General features: G+C 35.5%; 1 protein-coding gene across 1 annotated transcript; it reads left to right on the plus strand.

Moving 5' to 3' along the window:
- The first annotated feature begins 4,621 nt into the window (after nucleotides 1-4,621).
- Nucleotides 4,622-12,102, plus strand: LOC103502120 (heat shock protein 90-6, mitochondrial). The gene is made up of 20 exons (XM_008465953.3): nucleotides 4,622-5,092; nucleotides 5,661-5,846; nucleotides 5,951-6,024; nucleotides 7,121-7,246; nucleotides 7,331-7,424; nucleotides 7,511-7,594; nucleotides 7,681-7,824; nucleotides 7,899-8,012; nucleotides 8,108-8,167; nucleotides 8,286-8,360; nucleotides 8,446-8,550; nucleotides 8,817-8,957; nucleotides 9,054-9,146; nucleotides 9,263-9,340; nucleotides 9,904-10,158; nucleotides 10,321-10,423; nucleotides 10,907-11,081; nucleotides 11,159-11,264; nucleotides 11,341-11,430; nucleotides 11,821-12,102. Exons 1-20 carry the CDS (start codon nucleotides 4,973-4,975, stop codon nucleotides 11,968-11,970), a joined length of 2,373 nt encoding a protein of 790 aa, XP_008464175.2. The 5' UTR covers nucleotides 4,622-4,972; the 3' UTR covers nucleotides 11,971-12,102.
- The last annotated feature ends 833 nt before the right edge of the window (nucleotides 12,103-12,935 follow it).

Raw genomic sequence — 12,935 nt, forward strand, 5'->3', positions numbered from 1 at the left:
TTGCTATATTTTGTAAATATTTTCAATCTTTTTTTCACTTTCGATAATTTTTCTAATTATAATTCAATAATGTAATTTCCTAAGTTATGGGCCATGTGCAGATATTAGGATTAAGCATGTTTAGGATAACTCTTAAGCTTACACGTGCACCATTACAAGTAGTAATTGGCAAAAGGATAAGAGTTTAAGGTGACTAAGCTCGGTTGTGAAGCAGTATAAATAGGGGTGTGTGGTTAGAATATTGGTTATTGTTATTCTGAAAATTTAAAGAGAAAAGTTAAAGGGTGGAAGTGCTGCTGAAATTGCTACGCAAGAAGAGGAGGAAGTGAGACCTTTGAAGATTATTTGCAAAGTCGTGTAGTGAGTGTTTTCTTTTTAAATGTTTAAAATAATTTCCAGTTCTTATTTATGTTTGATTTGAACAAATGATTCTCATTGCAAATGTTTTAAAGAGAAATGATTATGAATAGTTTCCAAAACATTGTTTACTTCCTTTTAATGAGCTAACTTTTATGTGTACATAAAGAGTAAAGGCCACCATGGGGTGTATGAGGCTACATGGTGATGAGATGCTGGTTAATACGTTGAAAGGAACGTGCTACACTTAGCAGCCTGGGCTATAAGGAATAATTTGTATATCCTTGGATGTTGTTGTTACAGTAATCTAAAGGCGAGTTACGTGACCTAGCGTAGAGGATGATTCGAGATCCTTGGCAAAAGGAATGTTGGTAACTAATGAGCGTTATGCGACGAAATGAATGTTTATATATGAAATTGTTATGTTGTATGTAAAGATGAATTTTTATGTTTTTGTTTTGTGTAGCGAAATAAAGTTTATAAAAGATATTTACGAAAAGGATTTATTAAAATCTCACTGAGTCTATAGACTTATGTTTTAAAATTTATCTTTCAGACCGCAGGCGTTAAGGCCAAGTAGGAAAGATTGGGGGACTTGCTAGGCAAGAAGGCTGCTAAGGTGTTTTAGCTTAAGTTTTTAAATTGTTACATTTATGTTTATGAATGTAAAGCTATTGTAAGTACTTGGATAGAGATTAATAAAGTTTAGTTTGGTTTACTTTCTCTGTATTATGTTTGCATAGCACCTAAAGGTTTTGTTAAGGTATAAGTTAAGATTAAGAAAGGTTATGAGACGATGAAGCAAAGTTTAAGGAACTCAAGACTGAGTGTCTTTGGCGTTTAGCTGCATCAAGGATGCTCAAGTCGTACCGCGTCTCACATTCCAAGCAAGGGTGTGTGCAAGGTGAGGTTTGACAGGATTAATTTGAAATAAGGCAATGTCTTGCAGCTTAAGGGCTTAACGACTAACGAGTGGACTAAGTGGTCAAGATTGGAGGAAGAATGACTATTTGACCAAGTTGGGCTCTGTGGCCAAAGAAGTATAACAAGGACAAGGTGGCCAAATGAGGGGTTAGGCGTTGAAACTAACCTCACAAGTCAATTAAGTGGTTTACAAGTGGCCGATTAAGGTTAAATCTCTGCTTAGTAATGGCTTTGGCAAGAAGAAGGTGGTAATACATTTTCATGCAAGGAACCTATAAATAGGTGAACTACATAAGGGTTCTTCCACTTCCCTCGTGCAATTTCTGAGATTTTGGTGTCGAATAAAAGGTGAATAGTTTATGAATATCGATTTTCGTAAAGAAAATAATCGAGGAGCCTGAAGAAAACTCAAGGGAACTCACCTTGTCCAAATTTTGGTTCAATCTAAGTAGTGTTTGAAGATCTAGGCATAACCTGAGCTCTAGATGGAATCGTATGCTAACATTTAGAGGTAAACTAGTTAGAGGTTAAGAAATAAGTTTGTATAAGAAAGTTTCTCATTTTGATGAATGGATTTTAAGTTATTGAGTTAGAAGTGAAATCAAGAATCTTTATTGAAGCAAGCAGCTTCAAGTGATGAGTAAGCAAGTGCATTGTTAGGCATTGGAGCACTACGCAAGGAGTGCTGAGAGTGATGGATAATTGCATAGATGAGTGTTAGCGCATAGGGCCACACTCAACATATCGACAGGAGCCTAACTCAAGGCCATGTGACCATGGCATGCACACGAAGGGCATGTAGTCGGGTCTACATGTGCAAAGGGAACACAACAAGGGCCATCTCTAAGAAATTGCTACTATGAGTAGTTGCTCTCAACTTTTGTGGATGAAACAAATGCTAAAAAAATATTGTGTTGATCAAGATGTCATGACATTATACTGTGATAACATGAGTTATACAAACATCTGTAAGAACCTGATTCAACATAGTTGAACCAAGCACATTAACATTCGACATCATTTTATTCGTGATTTGGTTGAATAGAAAATCATACCTTTGGAACATGTTCGAACTAACAATCAGTTAGCAGATATTTCCACAAAGCCCTCGAATGTAGTTACTTTTGAATATTTACGAACTGGATTGGAAATTTGTACGATTCCCTTATAGCAGTTATTAAACTCAAGTTCAAAGAGTGGATCATCGTTGGGCTTTTCAGTCTATGTACTATCTTGCATTTAAACAACTTTTATGGAAAGGATTTTTTTTATTTAATTCAGGTATATTTGAATTTCTTTCACTCTCTTTCTGCCAAGTTAATTTTGGTTTTTTGAAGCATCTTTCCATCTTCTTTAAGAGAATTCTACATAGGGTGATCGTGGCAATTTCGATTCTTAATTTGTTCGTTCTTACAATGATGGTTAGCACTTGGGGGGGGGGACTTACAAGCCTTGGGTTGAGAAGAAGACAATACTTTTATCCACTTCTGTGAGTAAAACCAAGAATGTTGGCTCTTGTGTTTCGAACTCTTGAATTAACAAGCATGTTGTTCGAATGAGAGAATCCTCGTCTCCTTATATGACAAGACGATCTGTGCATATCCCAGACTTTCCTGCACCTTGCAATGACCCTAGTGTCCCCAATGTGTAGATAGAGCAACTGAAAAATGAACAAAATTAGGTGATCTCTAACTCTATTGCTTAAGTAAATAGTACTGCTGATCATACCGCTATTTCCATCATTGTATGCCCTTTTGGTCATTTGCATGCCATTAATTATAGGTTGCATTCCTCTATTACTCTTGGTAACTCTGCTTTTGTTGTGCGTCCTGAAAAATTGACTACTAATGTTACGTCTAATGATCAAAATGTTACTAATAATGTGTCTAATATTTCTGGTCTATCTACCGAGGATGTTTTGATTATATCAATACTAATGTTGAACATCATGTTAGTTCCATTGTGTCTATTCATTTACCCGGTCCCTATATTGTACCTGACACTGAGGTTTGTGGTTCTAAGGATAATATTGTTCAGGCTCAACTTGTTCACCTACATAAGGCTTCTTCTATTCTTTATATGCCCTATAGTGCCGCCTTTGTTAAGCCCCCTCCATAGAGACCATTGAACCTCCTCCTCCTCCTGTTTAAGAACCAAAACCCAAAAAAATTAGAGGATATCTACAAAGGCTGGACATCGGAAGATTCCTCCAAATGTAGTCCCTGTTCCAATTAATAGAGTCTCTTTTCATAGTGAGGAGAATGTTAGAAAATAGAAATATGTGATTCATCATCGTCTAGTTGATGAACATGAAGTCTTTGACCAACACTGTACTGTTCTTGCTTGGCCATAATGGAATTGATTCAAAAAGTTGTCTTGTCCACCATTATTTCTAAGATTGGTGCTTTCTATTCTTAGCTTATATGTGAACTTGTTATTGACTTGCCCTCAACCTTTAATGATCCTAGCAGTCCTTATGATTTTTATAAGGTTCATGTTCGAGGTATGTATTTTGATATCTCTCCATCTTCGATTAATACTTTCCTTGGGATTATTCTATCTACTAATTTGTCTAAGAGTACACCATCTACTGATACTTTGGCCATTGAATTGACTAGTGGCACTATTACTTCTTGGCCTTCCTCTAGCCATATGTCTACTGCCGCGCTCAGTGGCACTATTGCTTCCACTATGTCTCTTACTTTGGCCAATTTGATCTATTTAATTGGCAATGGGGCTTCTGTTGACTTCGGTTCTTTTGCAGACTCTCAACTTAAACGACACATTGCCTCATATGCTCTCAAGCTCCTTATTGCTCTCTCTCATTTTCTCAGCACCCTTCAATTCTATAAATCATAAAGTGGAAAACCCTTTACATCCATTATTGGTCCTCCCTCTTCCACATAATTTGCCTTTTTTGGAAGGCAAAGGGGGAAATGATGATGATGGTAGGTCTTGAGGGAGCTGGTTTGTGTTGGAGCTGCTGGCTTTGTGATGTTGATCTGTATGTTCGTGATTGTTCATGTAGTTGGGCTCGTTGTTATCTGGCCATAAAAGAAATTTTGTTTTAGTTTAAGGAGGAACTTTTTAGTGTTTTAATTGGAAGTAAAAATTCTCTTTTATTTTATTTTCTTTTTGAACTCTTTTCTTATTGTTTTGGCCATAGGATATTGACATTACGGTAATTGATTGCTTTCCTTATTTGGTTAGTAGGTGTTTTTCCTTTTAGTTTGTTCTAGATGTTTTTTGTGGAGTAAGTAGAAAAAGATTGTATATTGTGTTGTTGCATGGTCATTTATGTGAAAAGTTTTTGAACTCAATAAGAAAATGTTCTTAACGATTTGATCTCAAAGACAACTTGGTATTGACAAGTTGTTCGACTTTGTTTGAGAAGAGAAGTTGGAGTTATACATTATAGTGTTGGAGTTAAATAATATGAGAAAAGCCTTGTTGTATCGAGAAGAGCCAATCAATTTCAACTGACAAGATACAATCTCCTTTTCCCTAAATTTTTTCGAAACTTCTTGTTTTCTTTACGTATAAAATGCGGAAGAACCCCCTTCTTTTCCAGAAGCTTCTCTCAAAACCCTACTAAACCCCTTCCCACCTTCCCATTCTTTGCTCTGCACGCTTCCTTTCTACTACCGATCTCAATCCCTTTCTTCTTTCGCTTCATTCAACCTTCGTCGCTATGCACAAGCTCTCCAGGCGTTCCGTCACTGCCTTCCTTCGCTCCGGTGGAGCTTACAACCACCGTCATGCTGCCTCCGCTCTGGCTCCGGCTACTCATGCCTCTCATCTCTCCCATTCGGTCTGTGTTCTTTCTCTGAAACATCAAAATTTCTGTTTCTATTCTTTTTCTCCTTGTGATTTGATGCTTCCAATTTGTTTTTTTTAAACCTTTCACAATCCAACAGTTCGGTGTGGGAGTGTTCTGGAACCAGGCATAATTATTTGGAGTGTTCCTCCACCTTCCTTTTCATTTATGTTATTTCTCAAGGTTGATAGTTCGTAATACCTTAGTTGGATTTGATCAACCTTTTTGCGTTTAAATAGTAATCAAGTGTTATGGGTAGGTTTTCTTGGTTATTGTTTCATTTTAGTTCAATGTTGTATTCGTGGTTGGAAGGCCTCTCCTCACCAATTCTAGATTGAGATAATTTGTTGGGTCGTTTATGTTTGATGAATTAATTCCGTTTTATGCTCCCTGGTCGCAGATGGCATGTTTTTGACTTTGAAGTTCTCCTTGTTGCCTTCTTATTGTGGTTTATGTGAAAAGTTTGTTTTTGTGATTCTCTGTTTCGGTGCCGAATTTTCCGTTGGATTGTTAGTTTTCTGAATAATGGAATGGGTAATCACATGCGATGAAAAGTTTTCAGGTGGTTGAGAGTGATGGTAAAGTTAGACGGTACTCATTGTTAACGGTTGGCCAATTGGATTCGGCAAAACCTTCCTCTCAATTGAATCTGAAGCATAATTTTTCCTTGGCCCGATTTGAATCAACTGCCACAGCGTCTGATGCATCAGCTACTCCTCCAGTTGAGAAGTACGAGTATCAAGCAGAGGCATGTTCCTTGGAATAAGAAACTATATACTAATATGGAGTTATGATCTTAATGTTTAAATTCACCCATCACCTTTTATATTTGTGTTCCATTTTCCATGGCAGGTGAGTCGTCTCATGGACCTCATTGTTAACAGCTTGTACAGCAACAAGGAAGTTTTTCTTCGGGAGCTTATAAGGTTTTATTTTATTGTTTTATAATTTGTTGTGTTTTCATCAATCATTATTTTGGATTAGTCATTTGCTGATGCTCTACGCAGTACACAGAAAGTGTCATTCAGTTGTCTGGGTCTGGTTGATAATCAGATCCTAGTTAATATATAATGAACTTATGGTGCGTGTAAGTTTGCGTCTTTCCAATGGACGAATACGGACTATACAGTTAACGTTACTTTTTTTATATTTGTTTTATTTAATTATTTTATTTAGTTTATACTTCATTTGAAGTATTTGATTTTTTCCCTCGTTCTCTATAACTTTTAAATGGAAATTTGTACATCCTGCTCAGTTCTGTGGGTTCCTCTACCGTACCCATGCCCCTAAGTCCCCTAAGTCGTTAAACTTGACAGTAGTTGCTTTATTGACACCTTCCTGTTTTCATTAAATCCATCGTACTCAAATTAGGCAGAATGTTTTCATCCCAACTTCTGTTCCTCAATTTTTTGCAAGAACTCTAGGTAGAAGTGAATATAATTAGAAACCGCTTTCATCTTGATGTCATTAGGGTAATCGATGAACTGAGGAAATACGGAGTCTTTTTAATGACATTGGCTTAAAAAGGTTTCATGATGTTGATGCTTTGACTTTGATTTGGCTTTATGATTGTGCTGTGTGTTGTTGGTTGAAAAGAAATAATAGAATTTTTTAAGATAAGTTCGGTGAGCTTCGAACTTTTGTCACATTGTCCGGTTAATTCATTACCTCTTGTGCGGTGTTAGACAAAAAGCAAATTCTTTTGTTATTACCCCATCTCCACGATTTTTCATGATTGGAAGCTTTTCATGTTACTATTTCTTTGGTAGGAGGTGACCTATACCCCCAGCCCTTAGTCTTTGCCTTTCTGCTTCTTAATACATGACCATGTTTATTAAGGGAAAAACGGCTTTATGATTTCTTGTCTTCTAAGTTATCAATTTTCTGGAGTATTATTCTGGCGTGTATAATAATTTTGTGGTTGGAATCTGCTTTGTCCATATTAGACTTGCTTCTATTATTAGAAGCTTGGCTTTTGATCGCTAAATTGATTAATGATTCTTGCCTCTTCAACCTTCTCAGCAATGCGAGTGATGCTTTGGATAAGCTGCGGTTTCTGAGTGTTACAGACCCTGGACTATTGAAGGAAGCAATTGATTTTGATATACGCATCCAAACTGATAAAGATAATGGAATTTTAAGTATAACGTAAGGGTTGTGTTATTTTGCCCCACTTGACCCCTTCCTCTCTTGCTGATATGACTATTATAACTTGTTTCTATCTGCTTGCAGTGATACTGGAATAGGCATGACCAGGCAAGAACTTGTCGACTGCCTTGGTACTATTGCCCAGAGTGGAACTGCAAAGTTCTTGAAAGCGCTGAAGGTCTTCTGAACAGATTGAAGTGATTTAATTCGATTAGTGCTATTTAAGTGTGCCCTGAGCTAAATTTAATTTCTTTTGTTTAACAGGATAGCAAGGATGCTGGTGGAGACAATAATTTAATAGGTCAATTTGGTGTTGGATTCTATTCTGCATTCCTGGTTGCTGACCGGGTATGCTTTTCTGAAGAAAATTGCATGTCTTTTAGGGTTGAAATATTTTTTTATTGCATTTAATAAACATCTCTTAATTTTTGTAGGTGGTTGTGTCGACAAAGAGCCCCAAGTCTGATAAGCAATATGTGTGGGAAGGTGAGGCAAATGCTAGCTCGTACACTATTAGAGAAGAAACAGATCCTGCGAAGCAACTCTCGAGAGGAACCTGCCTTACATTGTATTTAAAGGTCAGTTTGAATATTTTTGTAGTATTCTTTGTTGTTACTTACTTACATTCTCTTTTTTTGCCTGTTATTTTCAGCGTGATGACAAAGGTTTTGCTCATCCAGAGCGCATTCAGAAGCTTGTGAAAAACTATTCACAGTTTGTTTCATTTCCAATATACACCTGGCAGGAGAAGGGTTTCACTAAAGAGGTATGGATAATGTTTTGTTGCCCTATTAATTTCTAAACTCTTCTTAAGTTTAAAATATTCATTCTGGGAAATCTATTCTTCTTCTGACCTTTTAGGTAGAAGTTGATGAGGAACCAACTGAAGCTAGCAAGGACGGACAGGATGGAAAAACTGAGGTAGTCTGTTTTCTTCCATCCTCAATTCTCCAACACTTTATAGGGGAACTGAGGGATTACAACTTGCACAATGAAATTTTCTATTAATAGTAATCTAATTGATGATTTTGCTGTGCAGAAGAAGAAGAAAACAAAGACTGTTGTGGAGAAGTACTGGGACTGGGAACTCACCAATGAGACCCAACCAATATGGGTTAGCTCAAAACTCCTTTAATTTTCCAGTTTTGTTGTTTACTCCATACGTCTAAGGAGGGTTCTACTTCTATTTGTATTTGCAGCTTCGGAACCCAAAGGAAGTCTCCACAGAGGACTACAATGAATTCTACAAAAAAACTTTTAATGAGTACTTGGATCCATTAGCATCATCTCACTTCACAACAGAGGTATGCTTAATGCATATTCACTGTGTTCCTCTCCTTCAGAGTCCATTTTTATCTGGTTGTGCATACCTCTTTTGTCTGCTTAAAGTCCAGGGAGGATGAGGATTACCATCCCATTAACTAATTCGTCTATCTAAAGGAATCTACAAGTTTGTTTCCTAGATGATGAGAAGATCAAATAATTGTTAGCTAATTTGTCGAAAAGATAAGATTACAACCAAATTCTAAAACATTTGGATTTACATTTAGCTATTTGTTTGAATTTGCAGGGTGAAGTAGAATTCAGGTCAATACTTTATGTTCCAGCTGTTTCACCCATGGGGAAGGAGGATTTTTTAAATTCCAAGACTAAAAATATTAGGCTTTACGTCAAAAGGGTGTTTATTTCAGATGATTTTGATGGAGAATTGGTAAAGTTTTATCTAAATGAAATAACCCTCCTGTGCTTTGAAGCTCAGTTTTACGGGTGACGATGCTGACGATCTTAATTAACTTTTGCCTTTTAGTTTCCTCGATACTTAAGCTTTGTCAAGGGTGTCGTGGACTCAAACGACCTTCCTCTAAATGTTTCACGTGAAATCCTTCAAGAGAGTCGCATAGTAAGTTTTTTTTTTATTTGAAGAATTTTTTCTCATATGGTATAATAGTCATCTTCCTTTTTTTTCAGTTTAATTTATTTTATCAATGAAATGATATTCACTCTCATTATTTATAGGTACGGATCATGAGGAAGAGGTTGGTCAGGAAAGCTTTTGACATGATTCTAGGCCTCTCCATGAGTGAGAATAAAGAAGTATGACGTTCAATAGTTGATTTCGTATACATTTTTCTTATCTTCTGTTTTTTTCAAAGATGATGATCTATCTTAATGAACTTGGATGCACTATTTAATGAAATTTTTGCATTAAACATAGGGAACTTTGTTAATAATACTCAATGCTTTTAACGTTTTAGCGATACAGCTTTTCCTCAAGTTGGCTGTATGTGTGTGTGTTATGCATCTACCTTCCCCTCTTCTTCAACTGAAACCTAAGCATGATTATGTTAATATGTAGAATACAAAGTGATCTGCATTAGTAAATCTCACTTAATGATATGGCTGGGTTTATATGTGTTAACCAGCCACTGACTTTTCTTAAAGTAGATCTGTTATATCAGTTGTACAATAGTGTCCTTGAGTTTTAGCAATATATTCCTTTTCTAAGAAATTGAGTTCTAGAAATATGAATGAACCAGTCATTTTTCACTGATACAGCCAGCTGACTATAAGCATTATACTTGCACTAGTTTGCATTTTTCAGTGTCTATATCAAATAAAGTCACGTTCTCTAATTATCTGTTTTTTTTATTTGGCAGGATTATGATAAGTTTTGGGATAATTTTGGAAAGCATTTGAAATTGGGTTGCATTGAGGACTCTGAAAATCATAAACGAATTGCCCCACTGCTTCGATTTTTCTCTTCCCAAAGTGAAGAATATGTGATTAGTCTTGATGAATATGTTGCAAACATGAAACCAGAGCAGAAAGATATCTATTATATTGCTTCTGACAGTGTCACTAGTGCAAAAAATACTCCCTTCCTTGAGAAACTTCTTGAAAAGGGTCTTGAAGTAAGAGCTCGACTTTGCGTCACTTTATTATCTCAAGTTGTTTCTGAGCAGTTCTTTCGTTTCTTTAATTTCATTTCTGGCTAATGGTTCACCTACTTTCTTCCCTTTTGCGTTTTTACTGATTTTGTTCATTGTTAAATTGTTAAATTTTCGCAATGGCAGGTCTTATATTTAGTTGATCCAATTGATGAAGTTGCCATACAGAACTTGAAATCGTACCAAGAGAAAAAGTTTGTTGACATTAGCAAGGAAGATTTGGATTTAGGTTAGTTAACTTGTACTTTTTCAAGATCACATCTTTTAACTCCTATTTGTATTTAGGTAAGTTTACTTGAACTTTCTTATGTTTACGCCTTTTAACTTTAAACGATACTTTGTTTATGATTTTGATTTTTTTTATTTTAATTTATATATTTCTTTGTTTTTGTTTTTATTTTTATTTCTCTGTTTTACAGTTTATTCAAGCAATATTTATTTTATTTCTGCTTCTCTTTACTAACTTGTTTTTGGCCCTCACTGTTAGTTGACTGAACTGAATACTGAATACTGGATACATGCATGGAAGATTAAACAAATTTTTAGGGTCAAGTTCATTATTTTGTATATTTATAGGATGATCCCACTGTCGCAAATTGTGCATGCGTGCGGTGCTTCCACATCTAAAATTATAGGATGTCACCTTGTCCTCGTTATTGGTCTTCTTTAAAATTGAAAACAAGGAAAAATAATGATTGTAATGTGTTTTTAGGTGATAAGAATGAAGAGAAAGAGAAAGAAATGAAACAGGAGTTCGGCCAAACTTGTGATTGGATTAAGAAACGCTTGGGAGACAAAGTTGCCGGTGTTCAGATATCAAGTCGCCTAAGTTCTTCACCCTGTGTTCTTGTTGCTGGGAAGTTTGGTTGGTCTGCCAACATGGAGAGGTAAGTGTCTCTAATGTTAAAACAAAACATATATATTCTATTTCAAGTGTTGCTCCTCATTCATTTTTCTTTTCTAGGCTGATGAAGGCACAAAGTCTCAGCGATACCTCTAGTCTTGACTTCATGAGAAGTAGAAGGGTGTTTGAAGTCAACGCTGAGCACCCAATTATTAAAAGCCTGGATGTAAGTAAGAGCAGAGGTACATTTATACTTTCTTCTTTGGATTCGTGTTAATTACATATTATGCAAATAACCACAGGCTGCATACAAGAGTAACCCCAATGATGAAGATGCTTTGAGAGCCATTGATCTTCTGTATGATGCAGCTTTAGTTTCCAGTGGCTTTACGGTAAAACTTCCTATGCACCTATGTATTGTAATTTGTGTATGTTATCTAATACTCTCCTCATTTGTGGGGTTTTGAAATATGGAGAAACATGTCGAAATTAATATTGGAGACAAAATAGCAATGGGACTCAAAAGTTTAAGCTAGTGGGTGAAAGCAAAGTTTAATATAATATGTAACATATATCATATAATCATTGAGGACGTTTTACAAGTCTTATGTTCAAACCCTTGTAATGTTGTTTTCTTTAATTTGTATTTGCTGGTCTTCTACATATTTCAAGCCTATAAGTGATGGAAAATGTTGGATGATATAAAATCTTAAATTTACCTTCATGCTTCATCTGTTAGGCATTTATAACCAAGTGCACCATCTAACTCCATGTTTGTGCAGCCTGAAAATCCGGCCCAGCTGGGTGGTAAGATATATGAGATGATGGGCATGGCACTTTCCGGCAAATGGTATGTACCTCAACCTCAATCTCAATCGCAACCATTAGAAGCAGAAGTTGTCGAACCAGTCGAAGCTGGCAACCAAAAGTGAGTACTAGACATAGGAGAGACCGTATTTATATTTTGTACTACTAGTGATGTACGAGAAATTTTGTCCATGAAGTTTGTAGGATGGGGGAGGATCTAATTATTATTCCGTTCCAGACTGCTAGTTTTGTCCTCATATTCAAATTGGTCTCTTTTGTTTTCCCCGTTTCCTTTTAATGCCCATCCATTAGAAATATTGTTTAGAAATTTCTAACTAAATTGCCTTGTTGATTTTCTTTGCTATAGTTTTTAAAGTTCTTTTTAATACCAAGTTTTTTGAAATTATTATTGTATAATTTTATATGGGTTTTTTTTTTCCAGAAATGGAAATAATAACTATTTACCAAATAAAAACACTAAAAGATAAGGGTAAATTTTTTGTCAATGTCCCATTTTTGACAATTTTTTGAATATAGTGGGAAGTAAATCTGTAGCCATTGAAATTGGACACAAGTATTGAAGGTTACGTTGGATTAATAATTAGTATGTTGTCGAACTTTTGGATGGTTGGGCATTTCATTTTTGATTGATACGAGTATGTGGTAGATTTTAAATCTTCAATTAGTGTTCGACTTCTTTGAATCATAGTAATCATAACAATAATGTTTGATTTTAGTGGATAAGTCCGTAAAATATATTTGGTTGATTTATATACAAAACTGAAAAGTATTTATAGTTTGTGTAACTACACAACAAATAAGAGCCTATTAAGTCATTGTAGTAATTTTACAAATTTTAGATTTGTTCTTTTTGTTATGAATTTTGGGTCGAATATTTGTGCTACGCTTTGAAGTTGAAATCATATTGAATTTTGAAATGCAAAATTGAACTATGTATGCGAATTTTTGTTTGGTTTAAAACTTCAAATGCAACGTATCGTCCACGTCTATCAAGTGTCGTCTACCTGTATGACTTTACCCTAAATTATACACTTAATACTTGTATGTTTAATTAATTAATTAATTAATT

Source organism: Cucumis melo, chromosome 11 (genome assembly GCF_025177605.1).
Source record: "Cucumis melo cultivar AY chromosome 11, USDA_Cmelo_AY_1.0, whole genome shotgun sequence".
Classification (NCBI taxonomy): Eukaryota; Viridiplantae; Streptophyta; class Magnoliopsida; order Cucurbitales; family Cucurbitaceae; genus Cucumis; species Cucumis melo.

Bases quoted from the DNA above. Each gene is read 5' to 3' on its own strand.
- LOC103502120 (XM_008465953.3), top strand. From the start codon at position 4,973: ATGCACAAGCTCTCCAGGCGTTCCGTCACTGCCTTCCTTCGCTCCGGT. The intron at 5,847-5,950 runs GCATGTTCCTTG...TTTCCATGGCAG, and splicing joins AGTACGAGTATCAAGCAGAG to GTGAGTCGTCTCATGGACCT. The intron at 10,159-10,320 runs GTAAGAGCTCGA...TCGCAATGGCAG, and splicing joins TTCTTGAAAAGGGTCTTGAA to GTCTTATATTTAGTTGATCC.